This window comes from Oncorhynchus tshawytscha, unplaced genomic scaffold, assembly GCF_018296145.1.
Source record: "Oncorhynchus tshawytscha isolate Ot180627B unplaced genomic scaffold, Otsh_v2.0 Un_contig_276_pilon_pilon, whole genome shotgun sequence".
In the NCBI taxonomy this organism is placed as follows: Eukaryota; Metazoa; Chordata; class Actinopteri; order Salmoniformes; family Salmonidae; genus Oncorhynchus; species Oncorhynchus tshawytscha.
In genome coordinates this window covers 145,974-165,436 of record NW_024609574.1, presented here as the reverse complement: position 1 = coordinate 165,436, position 19,463 = coordinate 145,974, and the positions used below count along the sequence as shown (strand labels likewise).

General features: G+C 45.9%; 1 protein-coding gene across 4 annotated transcripts in view; it reads left to right on the top strand.

The window, feature by feature from the left end:
• Positions 1-3,799: 3,799 nt before the first annotated feature.
• Positions 3,800-19,463, top strand: part of si:zfos-911d5.4 — a 33,818-nt gene continuing 18,154 nt past the window's right edge. The window contains exons 1-7 of one of the 4 annotated variants that reach the window (XM_042315989.1): positions 3,800-4,138; positions 5,361-5,501; positions 6,986-7,089; positions 7,863-8,011; positions 13,334-13,562; positions 13,838-13,935; positions 14,284-14,406. In XM_042315989.1, coding sequence (XP_042171923.1) covers positions 5,374-5,501; positions 6,986-7,089; positions 7,863-8,011; positions 13,334-13,562; positions 13,838-13,935; positions 14,284-14,406 — 831 coding nt within the window. In that variant the 5' untranslated portion in view covers positions 3,800-4,138; positions 5,361-5,373. Of the gene's footprint in view, positions 4,139-4,195; positions 4,535-5,360; positions 5,502-6,985; positions 7,090-7,862; positions 8,012-13,333; positions 13,563-13,837; positions 13,936-14,283; positions 14,407-19,463 lie in introns of those variants that run through there. The other 3 variants (XM_042315991.1, XM_042315992.1, XM_042315990.1) reach the window with 3 other exon arrangements.

The window sequence follows — 19,463 nt, the reverse complement described above, 5'->3', positions numbered from 1 at the left end:
AGTGTCAGTGTATATCAGTGTGTGTCATCAGTGTATATCAGTGTGTATCAGTGTATATCAGTGTATATCAGTGTGTGTCAGTGTGTATCAGTGTCATATCAGTGTATATCAGTGTGTAGCTCTTTGTGTATCAGTGTGTGCCCCAGTGTGCAGCTGTAGCTCTTTGTGTATCTTATGTCCCTCCCAGCCCCCCAAAAAGCATTGCCCCCCCAAAAAATTGCCCCCCAAAAAAGCCCCCCCCAAAAAAAAAAAGCATTGCCCCCCCCAAAAAATTGCCCCCAAAAAAAGCATTGCCCCCCCCCAAAAAAAGCATGAGCAAGAAATGCCCATAACATTATGCAATAACACCCCAGTATGATACATTAAATAACACACAGGGGGGGTTATCCACTTGAAACTGGCAGCTCATTAAACCACACAATGCTGAGCCATTTGTACAAAAGGCCCTCTTCCCTCACCTTCTTCTCTCTACTTTAGGTGAAATTACCCTCGGCTATCCTTCCTCCTGCTCCACGAGGACCACTTCAGACATTCTGCCTCGCTGACAAAGGCAGAGGCTGAACATCCTAATGTTTACAGAGAAAATACAGGCTTTCTGATCTTCATTTCACTGTTGTTCTTCTGTACGACAGACATCTGTATGTCTTCTATATGACAGACAGTCTTCTATATGACAGACAGTCTTCTCTATGACAGTCTTCTATATGACAGACAGTCTTCTCTATGACAGTCTTCTGTACAGTCTTCTCTATGACAGTCTTCTCTATGACAGTCTTCCCTATGACAGTCTTCTCTATGACAGTCTTCTCTATGACAGTCTTCTCTATGACAGTCTTCTCTATGACAGTCTTCCCTATGACAGTCTTCTCTATGACAGTCTTCCCTATGACAGTCTTCTCTATGACAGTCTTCCCTATGACAGTCTTCCCTATGACAGTCTTCTCTATGACAGTCTTCCCTATGACAGTCTTCCTATGACAGTCTTCCATATGACAGTCTTCTCTATGACAGTCTTCCATATGACAGTCTTCTCTATGACAGTCTTCCCTATGACAGTCTTCTCTATGACAGTCTTCTCTATGACAGTCTTCCCTATGACAGTCTTCTCTATGACAGTCTTCCATATGACAGTCTTCCATATGACAGTCTTCCATATGACAGTCTTCTCTATGACAGTCTTCCATATGACAGTCTTCTCTATGACAGACTTCCCAGTCTTCTCTATGACAGTCTTCTTCTCTATGACAGTCATCTCTATGACAGTCTTCCATATGACAGTCTTCTCTATGACAGTCTTCTCTATGACAGTCTTCCATGACAGTCTTCTCTATGACAGTCTTCTCTATGACAGTCTTCCATATGACAGTCTTCTCTATGACAGTCTTCCCTACATGACAGTCTTCTCTATGACAGTCTTCCATATGACAGTCTTCTCTATGACAGTCTTCCCTACGACAGTCTTCTCTATGACAGTCTTCTATGGCAGTCTTCAATGACAGTCCTCCGTATGACAGTCTTCTGGGTTTCATTGGGTCTGTCTTTGACTCTGCATTTCAATGTTAACCTGTCCACTACTTTTCAATAACAAGAAATTCAAAAATAGCAAGCATTTGAAACAATGCTCAGTTGCACGGTCTTGTCCTGTGCCCCCTGGTTAGAAAGGTGGATCCATAATTAGAGAGGTCTTATCCTGTACCCCCTGGTTAGAGAGGTGGATCCATAATTAGAGAGATCTTATCCTGTACCCCCTGGTTAGAGAGGTGGATCCATAATTAGAGAGATCTTATCCTGTACCCCCTGGTTAGAGAGGTGGATCCATAATTAGAGAGATCTTGTCCTGTGCCCCCTGGTTGGAGAGGTGGATCCATAATTAGAGGTCTTATCCTGTGCCCCCTGGTTAGAGAGGTGGCTCCATAATTAGAGAGATCTTGTCCTGTGCCCCCTGGTTAGAGAGGTGGCTCCATAATTAGAGAGATCTTATCCTGTGCCCCCTGGTTAGAGAGGTGGCTCCATAATTAGAGGTCTTGTTCTGTGCCCCCTGGTTAGAGAGGTGGCTCCATAATTAGAGGTCTTGTCCTGTGCCCCCTGGTTAGAGAGGTGGCTCCATAATTAGAGGTCTTGTCCTGTTTCCCCTGGTTAGAGAGGTGGATCCATAATTAGAGGTCTTATCCTGTGCCCCCTGGTTAGAGAGGTGGCTCCATAATTAGAGAGATCTTGTCCTGTGCCCCTGGTTAAGGAGGTGGCTCCATAATTAGAGAGATCTTATCCTGTGCCCCCTGGTTAGAGAGGTGGCTCCATAATTAGAGGTCTTGTTCTGTGCCCCCTGGTTAGAGAGGTGGCTCCATAATTAGAGGTCTTGTCCTGTGCCCCCTGGTTAGAGAGGTGGCTCCATAATTAGAGGTCTTGTCCTGTTTCCCCTGGTTAGAGAGGTGGCTCCGTAATTAGAGAGATCTTGTTCTGTGCCCCCTGGTTAGAGAGATGGCTCCATAATTAGAGAGATCTTGTCCTGTGCCCCCTGGTTAGAGAGGTGGATCCATAATTAGAGGTCTTATCCTGTGCCCCCTGGTTAGAGAGGTGGCTCCATAATTAGAGAGATCTTGTCCTGTGCCCCCTGGTTAGAGAGGTGGCTCCATAATTAGAGAGATCTTATCCTGTGCCCCCTGGTTAGAGAGGTGGACCCATAATTAGAGGTCTTGTCCTGTGCCCCCTGGTTAGAGAGGTGGCTCCATAATTGGAGAGATCTTGTCCTGTGCCCCCTGGTTAGAGAGGTGGCTCCATAATTGGAGAGATCTTGTCCTGTGCCCCCTGGTTAGAGAGGTGGCTCCGTAATTAGAGAGATCTTGTTCTGTGCCCCCTGGTTAGAGAGGTGGCTCCATAATTAGAGGTATTGTCCTGTGTCCCCTGGTTAGAGAGGTGGCTCCATAATTAGAGGTATTGTCCTGTGCCCCTGGTTAGAGAGGTGGCTCCATAATTAAAGGTCTTGTCCTGTGCCCCCTGGTTAGAGAGGTGGCTCCATAATTAGAGGTCTTGTCCTGTGCCCCCTGGTTAGAGAGGTGGCTCCATAATTAGAGGTCTTGTCCTGTGCCCCCTGGTTAGAGAGGGCTCCAGAGAGGTGGCTCCATAATTAGAGGTCTTGTCCTGTGCCCCCTGGTTAGATAGGTGGCTCCATAATTAGAGGTCTTGTCCTGTGCCCCCTGGTTAGAGAGGTGGCTCCATAACTAGAGGTATTGTCCTGTGCCCCCTGGTTAGAGAGGTGGCTCCATAATTAGAGGTATTGTCCTGTGCCCCCTGGTTAGATATGTGGCTCCATAATTAGAGGTATTGTCCTGTGCCCCCTGGTTAGATAGGTGGCTCCATAATAAGAGGTATTGTCCTGTGCCCCCTGGTTAGAGAGGTGGCTCCATAATTAGAGGTATTGTCCTGTGCCCCCTGGTTAGATAGGTGGCTCCATAATAAGAGGTCTTGTCCTGTGCCCCCCTGGTTAGATAGGTGGCTCCATAATAAGAGGTATTGTCCTGTGCCCCCTGGTTAGAGAGGTGGCTCCATAATAAGAGGGGAAGGATGTGGAGGGGGAGACAACATGTTTCTCCTGTAATTTACCTAAGCACACACACACACACACACACCATAAGATCATATGACCTGTTTGTGCTCGCCATATGTCTATGTTCTACTGGTACAGACCGTAGTGCACCTCCCCACAGTCAATGACCACGGCAATGTGAACTGAATCAACTCTGTGAGAGATTGATTTCCATAGCCTACTGCGCTCTCATAACCCGGTCCCATACTTTTTATTTTATTTTTCAAATTGAATGACTTGTTAGATTGTGTTTTCTCCAGTTGAATGTGAAGACGAAAATGTCCTAAATATATGTATTTTTTTTGCTCCCAGATAGCGTGTATACAGCCGTGAGGTTTTCCTGGTGGAAACCCGACCTCCACGTGGTTGGTTGTTTACGTCTTCCAGGAACGGGCCGCAGCGGAACAGCGCTGATTGGGAAACTTCATTCCTGGATACAATTTCATTGCAGCAAGTTTGGACGGCTGGAAAATATATCCGCTGCCTCATCCACAAAGAGGTGCTGGAAGAAAAAAACACTGACTCCTGTTTTCAACTTTCTCTGACTTTATTAAAGTAAGAGCTCGACCTATGTCTCCGTCTTTTGTTCTAACGCTAGTATTAGTCTCCGTCTTTGTTTTCACTGCTAAGCCACGTTCATTTTCGAGTGTTTTTTGTCGTGAACAAACACGTTTGTTGACATTGGCAATATAGAAGTTGTAGCTAAATACAGCGAGATAATGTAACGTAAATGATGTGTTGTCCAAATATAGTTTAATTATCTAGGACATGCTGTGCCTGCTCCCCTCCAAGTCGCACAAACAAAAACGGCTGGGAATAATGTGGAACAGGAATCTATTCAATAACAAGGTTTCCAACATACAACAGAGTTGTTTATCGGCAGAATAAGATACCAGGTAGGGAAGTGGGCTACGTGGTGAGTTGATGCCTCTTCGACAGCTAGTTAACTAGGTGAATTGATCATGCTACTTTGTATGTTGTTTTTGTTGGCATCCTTGTTATTTACGAAGTTTTTGGAAACCGATTCCGGTTGGAATGTGACACAAATTATACCCAGCCGTCAAAAAACACGTTTTCTAAATGTTTTTTTGTTTGTTACTTAGCTATATAGTCTTGTTGTTTTAAGATGTTGCTGTCTAAATGAGCTTTTACTTTCCTGTAGTGTGATGCGGTTTGATGTCAACATATAGCTACACCTCTCCGCTTCTATAGTTGCATACACAAACCATTAGCAACACCTTCCTGATATTGAGTCGCTGTACCCCCCCTCCGGTTTTGCCCTCAGAACAGACTCAGTTCGTCGGGTCATGGACTCGACAAGGTGTCTTAAAGAATGACACAGGGATGCTGGGCCATGTTGACTCTGTTTCTCACAGTTGTGTCAAGTTGGCTGGATGTCCTTTGGGTGGTGGACCGTTCTTGATACACTCGGGGAAACTGTTGAGTGTGGAAAAACCCTGCAGCGTTGCAGTTCTTGACACACACAAACCGGTGCCATTGGCACCTAATTACTACCATACCCCCCTTTCAAAGGCAATTAAATCTTTTGTCCTTCCCCATTCACCCTCTCAATGAGACACATACATTCAGAGGGTGAATCCTTAATTAAATCCTTAATTAACCTGTCTCCTCCCCTTCATTTACACTGATTGAAGTGGATTGAACAGGTGACATCAATTAGGGATCATAGCTTTCACCTGGCCAGTCCTATGTTCCTAATGTTTTACACACTCAGTGTTGTTCCACTTATTTTCAAGTTTGGTTCTGGTTGTTTCAGATCCACAAGAAGAATGTTTCAGCTTGGAAGCCAGCTGGCCCAGTTTCACTTCTCCACAGGACCCAGTACTGCTATCGCAGGTGCCGAAGGAGACAGTACACCGCCTACCCTAACAGTACAGGACTTTATCCAACATGTCAGGTAGGCCTAAATGATTGATTTAACACGGCAGGGAATTATACAAGTGTGTTCTGTACGTATGGTGAGATTGTTAGTTTGATGTTCTTGTTTATCCTCGACAGTGGTAGCTAGACTACGTTGTGGGGACAGGGGGTGGTCAGGTTGTGTTATGGGGACGGGGGGAGTCAGGTTGTACGTAGCTAGCTAGACTACAGCTTATTATAGAGACCGGGGGGCAGGTTGTACGTAGCAGGTTATAGTTGTACGTAGCTAGCTAGACTACATTATAGAGACCGGGGGGCAGGTTGTACGTAGCTAGCTAGACTACATTATAGAGACCGGGGGGCAGGTTGTACGTAGCTAGCTAGACTACATTATAGAGACCGGGGGGGGCAGGTTGTACGTAGCAGGTTGAGACCGGGGGGCAGGTTGTTATGGGACGAGGGGGGGGCAGGTTGTACGTAGCTAGCTAGACTACATTATAGAGACCGGGGTGGGGGGCAGGTTGTACGTAGCTAGCTAGACTACATTATAGAGACCGGGGGGGCAGGTTGTACGTAGCTAGCTAGACTACATTATAGAGACCGGGGGGGGGCAGGTTGTGTTAGCTGGGACTACGGGGGGGGGGGGCAGGTTGTACGTAGCTAGCTAGACTACATTATAGAGACCGGGGGGGGGGCAGGTTGTACGTAGGTTGCTGTTATAGAGACCGGGGGGGCAGGTTGTACGTAGCTAGCTAGACTACATTATAGAGACCGGGGGGCAGGTTGGGGGAGACCGGGGGGGGGGCAGGTTGTACGTAGCTAGCTAGACTACATTATAGAGACTACTACATTATAGGACCAGGTTGTACGTAGCTAGCTAGACTACATTATAGAGACCGGGGGGCAGGTTGTACGTAGCTAGCTAGACTACATTATAGAGACCGGGGGGGGCAGGTTGTACGTAGCTAGCTAGACTACATTATAGAGACCGGGGGGGGGGCAGGTTGTACGTAGCTAGCTAGACTACATTATAGAGACCGGGGGGGGGGCAGGTTGTACGTAGCTAGCTAGACTACATTATAGAGACCGGGGGGGGGGGGCAGGTTGTACGCTAGCTACATTATAGAGACCGGGGGGGGGCAGGTTGACTAGCTAGCTATTATAGAGACCGGGGGGGGGCAGGTTGTACGTAGCTAGCTAGACTACATTATAGAGACCGAGGTTGTACGGGGGCTAGACTACATTATAGAGACCGGGGGGCAGGTTGTACGTAGCTAGCTAGACTACATTATAGAGACCGGGGGCAGGTTGTACGTAGCTAGCTAGACTACATTATAGAGACCGGGGGGGGGCAGGTTGTACGTAGCTAGCTAGACTACATTATAGAGACCGGGGGGGGCAGGTTGTACGTAGCAGGTTGTACGTAGCTAGCTAGACTACATTATAGAGACCGGGGGGGGGAGGTTGTACGTAGTAAAAAGCATAAGGACCTTGGATTATATCCCTCTTTATTTGCTTTAGGAAACTTGGCGGACTGAAAAAAGAGAACATTTTCTGTGACCTACGAGTTCCGACCCAGTTTCAAACCACCAAGGCAGACGACATCGACCTTGTCATCCTCACAGGTGCTCAGTCGAATATTAAACTAACTAGGCCTATGTACTGTGTGGTTGACTTGACTCCTAACCAATGTTCCTTCTCTTTTTTTTTGAGCACTGAGCAAATTTCACTTCTGCTGAGCGCAAACTTGAAAATTCTGTGCAGCTTCCAGCTCTCGTTTACTGTGAACACGGAGGCTGTACCTGCTTTCAGTTAGTTTTAATAGTGAACACTGAGGCTGTACCTGCTTTGTTACAGTTTTACTGGTCTAACACTGAGGCTGTACCTGCTTTCAAAAACAATAGTTTTAACCTCTAGTGGCCAACCCTGTTCCTGGAGGCTACTGTGGCTATGTGATCATAATGTAGGTCTACCAGAGTGGCCTGCCATCAAAAACAATGGAGAAAAACCTCTAGGTGTTCACTCCAACCCTGTTCCTGGAGAGCTACTGTCCTCTAGGTGTTCACTCCAACCCTGTTCCTGGAGAGCTACTGTCCTCTAGGTGTTCACTCCAACCCTGTTCCTGGAGAGCTACCGTCCTCTAGGTGTTCACTCCAACCCTGTTCCTGGAGAGCTGCTGTCCTCTAGGTGTTCACTCCATCCCTGTTCCTGGAGAGCTACTGTCCTCTAGGTGTTCACTCCAACCCTGTTCCTGGAGTCTCCCCAGTTGTAACTAACTTGATTCAGCTCATCTACCAGTTAATTAGTGTTGGAGTGAACACCTAGAGGACGGTAGCTCTCCAGGAACAGGGTTGGTGAGCCCTGTTCTAACTCAAACCTTTTCTATCTGTCTTCTAAGGTCACGGGGTGTTCTGCATCGACGTGAAGCCCTGGAGAGGAACGGTGTCTTCCCAGCGACAGCAATGGCACGTCCAGCTCAAAGAACAGCACCACAACTTTACCAACACCTCCATAGAACAGGTGGCTGACCCCCTTGAGGCCGTCATGGTAAATATGTCATAACATCTTTTAGTTAATAAATACATATCAAATGTAGCCAAGTCTTTCACATAGACTAGTGGTCCAAAATATTACAGTGTGACGTCTAAATCAGGGGGTTATCACTTAATGGGTGGGGGCCCCCAATAACTTGATTGAGATAAAAAATGGCCTATAGTTTTACTATGACTGTGGCAGGGCATGGTTGGACAAGTCTCAGGCCCTGGGAAGGAACATTTTTAAAGGCCCACCTCTTTGGCATAGGAAAGCACATTTCCTGCAATTCTAAAAAAAAATTGTCATTGGTCAAAGCAATGTTATTTAATGGGGGGCAAAGCAATGTTATTTAATGGGGGCAAAGCAATGTTATTTAATGGGGGCAAAGCAATGTTATTTAATGGGGGGCAAAGCAATGTTATTTAATAGGGGGCAAAGCAATGTTATTTAATAGGGGGCAAAGCAATGTTATTTAAAAGGGGGCAAAGCAATGTTATTTAATAGGGGGCAAAGCAATGTTATTTAATAGGGGGCAAAGCAATGTTATTTAATGGGGGGGCAAAGCAATTTCATTAAATTTTTAAAGCTAATATCCTGTAACTCTACACATTTTGCCATGAGACCGAGACCTTTGCAGTTTAAAATCTTAAATTACAGGTCATTTTTATGTAAAAATTGGAATTAATTATAATTTCAGTATTTGCCCAAGGTTTAAGAACATACATTGTGTATTAGTATTATAACATTGTATTACACCCTCAACTTATTCCAGAGATCCTTTGAAATGAGTTAAATCTGTTAAATTAGTAGTTTTTTTATTTAAAATGGTATATACTTTAAAAAAAATGTTATGCCTGGCCACGGACCCCACTTTGAGAACCCCTTGCCTAGATAGCCTAAACTGATAGGAACTGATGCCAAGTGTGGCCCAGTTGTCTGTTTAGGATAAGTGGTGGCCCAGTTGTCTGTTTAGGATAAGTGGTGGCCCAGTTGTCTGTTTAGGATAAGTGGTGGCCCAGTTGTCTGTTTAGGATAAGTGGTGGCCCAGTTGTCGTAAGCATTTGCAGTCTGGTACTTCATTCTGCCAGCCAAGCTCCCTCTTATCCAACCTCTGCCCCAACATAGCATCTACAGCAGGGTTGTTCATTTTGCCCCCGCTGCCTGCCTACGGTCTTCACCGAGGTCCGGAGGGCCACACTTAAAATGGATTATTATTTACTCTAGCTTCTGGAATCTGCTATGCTCCCTGACTGTCTCGCTTGAGTATAGATGACTGTTAGTAAGCTGGACAGTGAAGACTATAAATGTAGGTCCGTTATTTCTACAGAGATTTATTTTGGTAATCTCAATGTTGATTGAGATTGTTCCCCCTCCCCCCAGATTGAAGGGGTTCGCAGGCCAGATCTGGCCCATATGTTTGACATCCCTGAGGCTCTTGCTCTACAGTGAATGTATATGAGTGACTCCTGTCCTGCCCTGGTAGACAGGGTGACAGCTGTGTTGAGGCACCTGTTTTTCCCCTCTATAAACATAATTACAGCCGTTAAAAATCAAGAGGCCCTACTTTGTGGAAGGGAATTTACCGAACCCTGCTCCCTCTGTAGTGTTCATCAACTCATTTCCATATAAATGTACTACTCTGACTCAGTCAAGATCCAGGACAAAGCAGACCGTTTGGATTAGATTCCAAAACTACAGTTTGGTTTAGAAGGATATTGTATCATCTAATCCTTCCAATGGTGATTTTTTGGGGGTAACACAATTTTCTTCCTAAACTGTGCTTTCCATTTCCATAGTGTGTCAGAAGAACATTACCCCACCAAAAACATACATTATGAGTTATTATTTGTGGTTGTTAAAATGATGCTTGATGAATAATGATATACTCTACTTGACAGACCTGCTAATGATTAGGTCTCTGATTATTAGCTCATTTATACACTTAGATTTTACATTCACTCTTTAGTTATTTGGAGGCGGGGGGGTAGTTGAGTGTCATCCGCATAGCAACAATAGGTGAGACCATGTGAGGATATGACAGAGCTGAGTGGCTTGGTCTGTAGAGGAGAGGAGAGGTCCATCCTCATAGCAGTGTTAGGAGAGACCATGTGAGGACACGACGGAGCTGAGGGACTTGGTGTAATGAGAGAAGAGGGCCTAGAACCGAGCCCTGGGGGACACCAGTAGTGAGAGTACGTGGTGCAGATACAGATCATCTCCATGTGACCTGGTAAGAGCGGCCAACCGGGTAGAATGCAACCAAGAGTGTGCAGAGCCTGAGACGCCCAGCCCTGAGAGGGTGGAGAGGAGGATCTGATAGAGCCTGAGACGCCCAGCCCTGAGAGGGTGGAGAGGAGGATCTGATAGAGCCTGAGACGCCCAGCCCTGAGAGGGTGGAGAGGAGGATCTGATAGAGCCTGAGACGCCCAGCCCTGAGAGGGTGGAGAGGAGGATCTGATAGAGCCTGAGACGCCCAGCCCTGAGAGGGTGGAGAGGAGGATCTGAAGGTTCACGGCGTTGAAAGCAGAGGATAGATCTAGGAGGATGAGAACAGAAGAGAGTCAGCTTTGGCAGTGTGACGAGCCTCTGACACAGAGAGAGGAGCAGTCTCCGTTGAATAGCCCATCTTGAAGCCTGACTGGTTAGAGTCCAGAAAATCATTCCTAGAGAGTTGGTCAGAGACGGCACGCTCAAGTATTTTTGGAAAGAAAACGGGGTTACAGGTCTGTAGTTTCTGACGTCAGAGGGTTTCAGGACGAGGGGTGCAACTCTGGACATTTTGAGGTTAGAGGGTCAGCCAAGGGTCAGGGATGAGTTGCTGGGGGAAGTGAAGGTGATCCAGTGATGGGATGGGGAGAAGGGGATGGGGTCGGGCAGGCAGGTTGTCGGGGTGGCCGGACCTCACTAGTTGCTGGATGTCATCTGGAGAGCGAGAGGTAGAAAGAGGTCAAGGCGACAGGTAGTTCTGGGTGAGTGAGACCAGTGGACTCAATAGGCTAGAGTGGATGTTGTCAAACTTCTTGGAGGGGAAGGTGGAAAAGTGTTTCCTAGGTTTAGAGGCAGAACCTTGACATTTAGATTGATAAAGTGTACCTATACTAGCATACTGTGTACTCATTGTCGCATACTATTTAACATGTCCCTAACTATTAGAAATTATGCAGTATGCCTCGGCCGCAATGCAAGAGTGGATCCTGAGTAGGTGGGGTGGGGGTTGAGTGTGGGCGCATTTTTTTTTCTCTCCCAAATTCAACAGACATCACATTAACCAGCCTGATAATAGCTCATTTCCAATACGATCAATTTGTCTAAACTCTGAATATAAAATGAATCGGGTTATAGGCCTACTCAGGCTGGTTATAACCAAGCCTATCACATTCAACTTATACCACAGCCCGTCTATCCTATTTTAGAAAGGACTGAAGACAGAAACGGATCATTTGGTCCCATTTCAACATATTTATTAGTGAAGCCAAAGTGTACACACCTTCTCATGTTCAAATCAAAAGGCTATTTCACAGGAAAACCTGGCCGCCCGGGCGCATCGCGAGTTCAGAACCGTTGCATAGCAACAAACTATATCACTGATCATTGGGAACGAGATCAGGATGACTACGAAGGCTTGATCTATCAATTCAGTTATTAAATAGGTAGGCCAGCCTTCAGAACCGGTTAACATGACCTCAATAACAGCCCAGTCCCTGGTGCCGACACAGTCAGAAATCAAAAGATGGTTTGTCATTTTAGTTTCAATACTCTGACGAAGGCCACGAGAACAGGAAACGCTTTTCAATGAGAACAGAAATCCTCTTTGGTCCAATTTTTTTAATTATACCTTTATTTAACTAGGCTAGTCAGTTAAGAACAAATTCTTATTTTCAATGACGGCCTAGGAACAGTGGGTTAACTGCCTTGTTCAGGGGCAGAACAAATAATTTGTACGTTGTCAGCTCGTGGATTTGAACTTGCAACCTACTAGTCAAACGCTCTAACCACTAGGCTACCCTGCCGCCCCATTTAAAGTGATCGATTTTCAAAATGTTGCATACTATTTAAAAAAAATAAATGTGCATACTCAATCGGACCCCTATTTAGGACACTGGGTATTTGGTCGTTGGCTTTAACAGCAGATACAGAGGAAGGTAGAGAGGAGGGAGTGGAAGGATGATAGAACGTGACTTTACCTTCTCTTCCTCTGTATCTGCTGTTAGAGAGGAGGGAGTGGAAGGATGATAGAACGTGACTTTACCTTCTCTTCCTCTGTATCTGCTGTTAGAGAGGAGGGAGTGGAAGGATGATAGAATGTGACTTTATCAGCAGATACAGAGGAAGGTAGAGAGGAGGGAGTGGAAGGATGATAGAACGTGACTTTAACAGCAGATACAGAGGAAGAGGATGATAGGTCCTCCGGAAGTTTAGTTTTCCTCCATTTTCACTCCGCTGCCCACCGCCCTGTTCTGTAAGCTATACCCCCTCTAGACCAAGACGGGTAACCTGTGATCTCTATATATCCTCTAGACCAAGACGGGTAACCTGTGATCTCTATATATATCCCCTCTAGACCAAGACGGGTAACCTGTGATCTCTATATATATATCCTCTAGACCAAGACGGGTAACCTGTGATCTCTATATATACCCCCTCTAGACCAAGACGGGTAACCTGTGATCTCTATATATACCCCCTCTAGACCAAGACGGGTAACCTGTGATCTCTATATATACCCCCTCTAGACCAAGACGGGTAACCTGTGATCTCTATATATACCCCCTCTAGACCAAGACGTGTAACCTGTGATCTCTATATATATATAACCTCTAGACCAAGACGGGTAACCTGTGATCTCTATATATACCCCCTCTAGACCAAGACGGGTAACCTGTGATCTCTATATATATAGACCAAGACCCTGTGATCTAGACCAAGACGGGTAACCTGTGATATCTATATATATATCTCCTCTAGACCAAGACGGGTAACCCTCTAGACCAAGACGGGTAACCTGTGATCTCTATATATACCCCTCTCTAGACCAAGACGGGTAACCTGTGATCTCTATATATATATCCTCTAGACCAAGACGGGTAACCTGTGATCTCTATATATATATCTCCTCTAGACCAAGACGGGTAACCTGTGATCTCTATATATATCCTCTAGACCAAGACGGGTAACCTGTGATCTCTATATATATCCTCTAGACCAAGACGGGTAACCTGTGATATCTATATATATATATATATCTCCTCTAGACCAAGACGGGTAACATGTGATATATATACATATCCTCCAGACCAAGACAACTAACCTGTGATATCTATGCATATCCTCCAGACCAAGACAACTAACCTGTGGCAGTACCTGAGGAGGAGCGGCCTGTCGGTGCGTCAGGAGCTCTTCCTTCCCAGGCTAGTCTTCCTCGCCCCAGACTGCCAGCTGGATGAAGAGTTGAGGAAGAGGAGGGAGCTGGTCTCCCACAGTCAAATAGCTGAGTTCCTCCACTCCTTCAGAGAGGGCTATGTAGCCTGGATATCAGACGCCCTGACTCCTGCCTGGCTGTCTGGTGAGTGGAGGAGGCGTTGTGGCTTTTTGGGTCACAAATACTTTTTTTCTTCTTTTTAAACAAAAATGGATGTAAATAAATAAAAGACATTAAACTGTCATATTTCCCCAAAATATAGTGAAATAAGGGAGCTTTTCAATATTTCTAAGCTAATCTATATTTACTACTGTTAGCCTAGTCTGCCCTTCATTGCTTGCTGCACTGCTGAAGGTAGACAGAGATGCACATGTGTTTTAAGCGTTTTGTAAATCCTGTTTTTTTTTGGTGTCCTGCAGGTCACCTGTCGTACCGTCAGATAGGGGAGCTGAAACAAGTGGTGAGGAGAATGGGGACCTGGGACCTGGTCAGACTACAGGGAGGAGAGCAGCTCAAGGTGGCTTTTACAACTTGATGGATATTAATGTCTGACATTTTGCAGACGCTTTTGTCCTAAACCACTAACAGTCGTGTGTGTACATTATAAATATGGGTGGCCCCGGGAATCGAACCCACAATCCGCGAGGTACCAGTCCCTCAGGACTCCCATAGCCTAGTATTTGTAAATTGTATTAATAATAATTATAATAATTATTATTATAGTTTTAATACTTTTAATTTGTAATAATAATGTGTAGGCTACTTTCTAGTGCTGTACTGAAACCAAAAGACACTTGACGTTTTTGTTTTACTGTGAAGTGTGTCATGAATTTATAATTAAAGTTTGTCTGTACTTGGTTTGAAGGGAGACTTCCGGAGCTGTCCTTACATCGCTCTGAACCGCCAGGAGACTGACACCATGGAGTTCTTTAAGATCAAAACCCTGTCTGCTAATTCACTGTGGGCTCTGCTGGGACACGCCCCTCAGGTTAGTGCACCCCGCCCCGCCGTCGTGACCACCAGTATTGAGCTGTGATTGGTTGATGCTGTTGTGATTCTGCTCACTGACTGAAAGACCCAACACAAGGGCTTAGAAAGAGGAGTGGCTTGCCTCTACAACTCCTTGGCCAGACGAGGATCTGAAATCGGGGGCAGAGAAGACTGAAAAGCCTTGTGTTAGGGATTTTAGGGTTCCCGAGTGGCTCAGCGGTCTAAGGCATTTGCATCTCAGCACTAGAGGCTTCACTACAGACCCTAGTTTGATCCCGGGTTGTATCACAACCGGACGTGATCGGGAATCCCATAGGGCGGCGCCCAACTGGCCCAGCGTCGTCCGTGTTAGGGGAGACTGGCTGGGGTAGGTCATCACTGTAAAATAAGAATTGTTCTGAACTGACTTGCCTGGTTTAAATAAAGGTGAAATAGATGTCTCAAAGTTTCTCTCTGAAATTACAGGACACCACTTGAGAATATAACAGGTGAAGATATAACCTTAAGCTACAAGCAGAGGGCACTGCTACAGCAAAGATCCACTGAGACGAGATCCCTATTTTTATTTTATGGAACTAGTCAGTTAAGAACAAATGTATTATTTACAACGACGGCCTAGTAGGTGGGGCAACTGCCTTGTTCAGGGGCAGAATGACCAAGCAACCTTTTGGTTACAGGCCTAACGCTCTAACCACTAGGCTCCCTGCCCCCCCTCTAACCACTAGGCTACCTGCCTCCCCCTAGGCTCCCTCTGTAACCACTAGGCTACCTGCCTCCCCCCCATCATAATAAATCCATGTAATATAGTCGACCTACGCCATCACAATAAATCCATGTAATATAGTCTACCTACACCGTCACAATAAATCCATGTAATATAGTCTACACCTTCACAATAAATCCATTATTTATTTTAGGACAGGTCTAAAGAAACATGATATGAAGAAAATGTCTATTTCAGAAGAACAGATTAGCATACTGAGTTTTCCTTATGTTAGGTCCTGATCTGGCTATACCATGCGGCTGTGTGCTTCACTAGTTCATTTAGCAGACAATATTTGCTTAGAATTCGGTGGCATTTTATAGTATCAAGAAAACAATTGAACGTAGCTGAATAAAATAAGATATATTCTCCAAACCATTTGAGGAAGGCGTACGTAGCAGTCGGCTACGAGCGCGAATGTTTCATTAGCGGGATAACGCCATTTATCAGAAGTGACCGCAAATGTGATTATGCATCTAATGCTTTGTTATAAAGGTGCATTTTAATGGTGAAAATGACCTTCCCCAAACTGGAAACTCACGTGCTGCAAATGTATCCCAGTTAGGCTCTACACCCCCTTGTTAGGCTCTACACCCCCTTGTTAGGCTCTACACCCCCTTGTTAGGCTCTACACCCCCTTGTTAGGCTCTACACCCCTTGTTAGGCTCTACACCCCCTTGTTGTTTCACCCCCTTGTTAGCTCTACACCCCCTTTGTTAGGCTCTACACCCCCTTGTTAGGCTCTACACCCCCTTGTTAAAGAGGCATTAATGTATCCCAGTTAGGCTCTACACCCCCTTGTTAGGCTCTACACCCCCTTGTTAGGCTCTACACCCCCCCAGTTAGGCTCTACACCCCCTTGTAAAGAGGATTCATGTATCCCAGTTAGGCTCTACACCCCCAGTTAGGCTCTACACCCCCAGTTAGGCTCTACACCCCCTTGTAAAGTGGATTAATGTATCCCTGTTAGGCTCTACACCCCCTTGTTAGGCTCTACACCCCCTTGTTAGGCTCTACACCCCCTTGTAAAGAGGATTCATGTATCCCAGTTAGGCTCTACACCCCCAGTTAGGCTCTACACCCCCAGTTAGGCTCTACACCCCCTTGTAAAGTGGATTAATGTATCCCAGTTAGGCTCTACACCCCCTTGTTAGGCTCTACACCCCCTTGTTAGGCTCTACACCCCCTTGTTAGGCTCTACACCCCCTTGTAAAGAGGATTCATGTATCCCAGTTAGGCTCTACACCCCCTTGTTAGGCTCTACACCCCCAGTTAGGCTCTACACCCCCTTGTAAAGAGGATTAATGTATCCCAGTTAGGCTCTACACCCCCTTGTTAGGCTCTACACCCCCCAGTTAGGCTCTACACCCCCTTGTAAAGAGGATTCATGTATCCCCTTAGGCTCTACACCCCCAGTTAGGCTCTACACCCCCTTGTAAAGTGGATTAATGTACCCCAGTTAGGCTCTACACCCCCCCTTGTAAAGTGGATTAATGTATCCCAGTTAGGCTCTACACCCCCTTGTTAGGCTCTACACCCCCTTGTTTCATGTATCCCAGTTAGCACTCTACACCCCCTTGTTAGGCTCTACACCCCCTTGTTAGGCTCTACACCCCCTTGTTAGGCTCTACACCCCCTTGTTAGGCTCTACCACACCCCCTTGTTAGGCTCTACACCCCCTTGTTAGGCTCTACACCCCTTGTAAAGCAGATTCATGTATCCCAGTTAGGCTCTACACCTCCAGTTAGGCTCTACACCCCCTTGTAAAGTGGATTAATGTATCCCAGTTAGGCTCTACACCCCCAGTTAGGCTCTACACCCCCAGTTAGGCTCTACACCCCCTTGTAAAGAGGATTCATGTATCCCAGTTAGGCTCTACACCCCCAGTTAGGCTCTACACCCCCAGTTAGGCTCTACACCCCCTTGTTAGGCTCTACACCCCCTTGTAAAGTGGATTAATGTATGCCAGTTAGGCTCTACACCCCCTTGTAAAGCGGATTAATGTGCTTCATTTTAAGAAGTCATTTGGATACGTTTAGTTGTGATACAAACCTTACCAAACATGTAGCCTAGCCCATAGGCCTATATGAGGTGTGCGACTATGATATAATTTTTAAAGGCTATTGTCGCCCATCAGACTATTCTTGATTTGATCTTGTCTTTACATGTACTAACTAATATGTGTGGAATTAGTTTGGATTTAGAATGAACCATTCTCATGCACCTGTCTCAGAACAGGGGGTAAAATACATGTCATCTATGCACTTAAATGAATGGGGGGACGCTTTCCCCTGGTGGTTTATTTATCATGCCAGCCAGGTAGGCTTTTCTCCTGTTTGTAAATATAAACAATGTGCTTAATATTAGGGAAGTTGAGAAATAAATAGTCTGTCTAGCTGATGGGATCCTCCTCTTTTTAATAGAGGCCATCACTCTGTTTTCTCACGCAATTGCATAGCCTATAGAAATGTTGCGCAACATTTCATCAAGTCTTTTGATGATGTTTTCCACAACATTTTGCACTGATGTCAGAGTGACTAGAGGGACAATAGAGTGCTGAGTACCAGGCAGTTAGCCCGTTTGGTAGGCTACTGATGACCAGCAGCAGCATCAGAGCTTGGAGAAGCCTAATTACCGTGACTAAGCGGTCACGTGAAATTTGACTGCCTTCATGACTCGTGACCGCCGGTAATACGGTCACCGCAACAGTCCTAGTCAAGGGTACACATTGATCTGAGGTCCCACCATACTGGGTCCAGTGACACAACATTGATCATAGGTCCCACCATTCTGGGTCCAGTGACACAACATTGATCATAGGTCCCACCATTCTGGGTCCTTTGACATAACATTGATCATAGGTCCCACCATTCTGGGTCCAGTGACATGACATTGATCATAGGTCCCACCATACTGGGTCCAGTGACATGACATTGATCATAGGTCCCACCATACTGGGTCCAGTGACATGACATTGATCATAGGTCCCACCATACTGGGTCCAGTGACACGACATTGATCATAGGTCCCACCATTCTGGGTCCAGTGACATGACATTGATCCGAGGTCCCACCTGGGTCATGTCCTTAAGGCTTCCATTACAGATGTAGCCTACACCCATCTCTAGAGCCGCTGGCCCGGACACACACACTGTACGAGGCCCTACCAGCCCTTCCACTCGATACAGTCATCAGTCTCCAGCAGACCCTAGCCCAGGACCCTAGCCCAGGACCCTAGCCCAAGGGGACTCGCTGTGTTACAACATATTATATTAGTAAATGGAGGCTGAATGGCCCTCCATAAGGCAAACCACCTTACACACACACACACATCTATATCTCACAAAGAAACATGACAGTCTTATGATAGATATCCATGAATGTATGCCGGGAGGAAGGCCTCCTGCCCTGTGTTACGCCTGTGTTACGCCTGTCTGGCTTACTGGGCATTGTGAGGCATTAGGGGTTTCTCTGCTCCTCTCAGAGACTGGGTGACGAGGCACCTCTCCTTGTTCCTGTCAGAATATACAGCGGTCAGGGTGGATCTAGTCCATGATGTTTCTCACAGCTGGTCTTGTTACAGAGACACTTAGGACATTTCCTCTCGTACAAGAAATTGAGTATTTAGAAAATGTTCAGTGATTTTTATTTATATACAGGACCAGTCAAAAGTTTGGACACCTACTCATTCAAGGGTTTTTCTTTATTTTTACTATTTTCTACATTGTAGAATAATAGTGAAGACTATTTTTTCAGAACATGATTGGAGCTCTTCAAATATAATACTAACAAGGTAGAGCGTTGGGCTACACATGATAATATCATAATATATTATATACATTGCAAAGAATAGATTTTCCATTTGGGAACCTCCATGCTACCAATTTTAATTATACAGTCGGTATCTTCAGGCCCATTTGCCAACAGGCAGCACAGCTCTTAAATCTTATCTGGTTTGGACCCGAAACTCAGACACGGTTGTCGGACCCGGTGTCTCGCCGGACCCGGTGTCTCGCGGACCGGTGTCTCGCTCCATGCCCCCGGTGTCTCGCCGGACCCGGTGTCTCGCCGGACCCGGTGTCTTGTGACCCGGTTTGTTAAGGCTGGCAGGTCTTTGATTTGTTACCAGTACTGTAACTACATCGCCTTGGGCTCCGATACGACACCACCTGCCACCTAATTTCACTGCTGTTTGGGTAGAAGGAATAGACTGCACCAGGTTTGTTTATTAGATCAGACCGTAGCAAAAACATTTTAAAGACGCCTATGTACAACGGAAAACTAAAATACCAG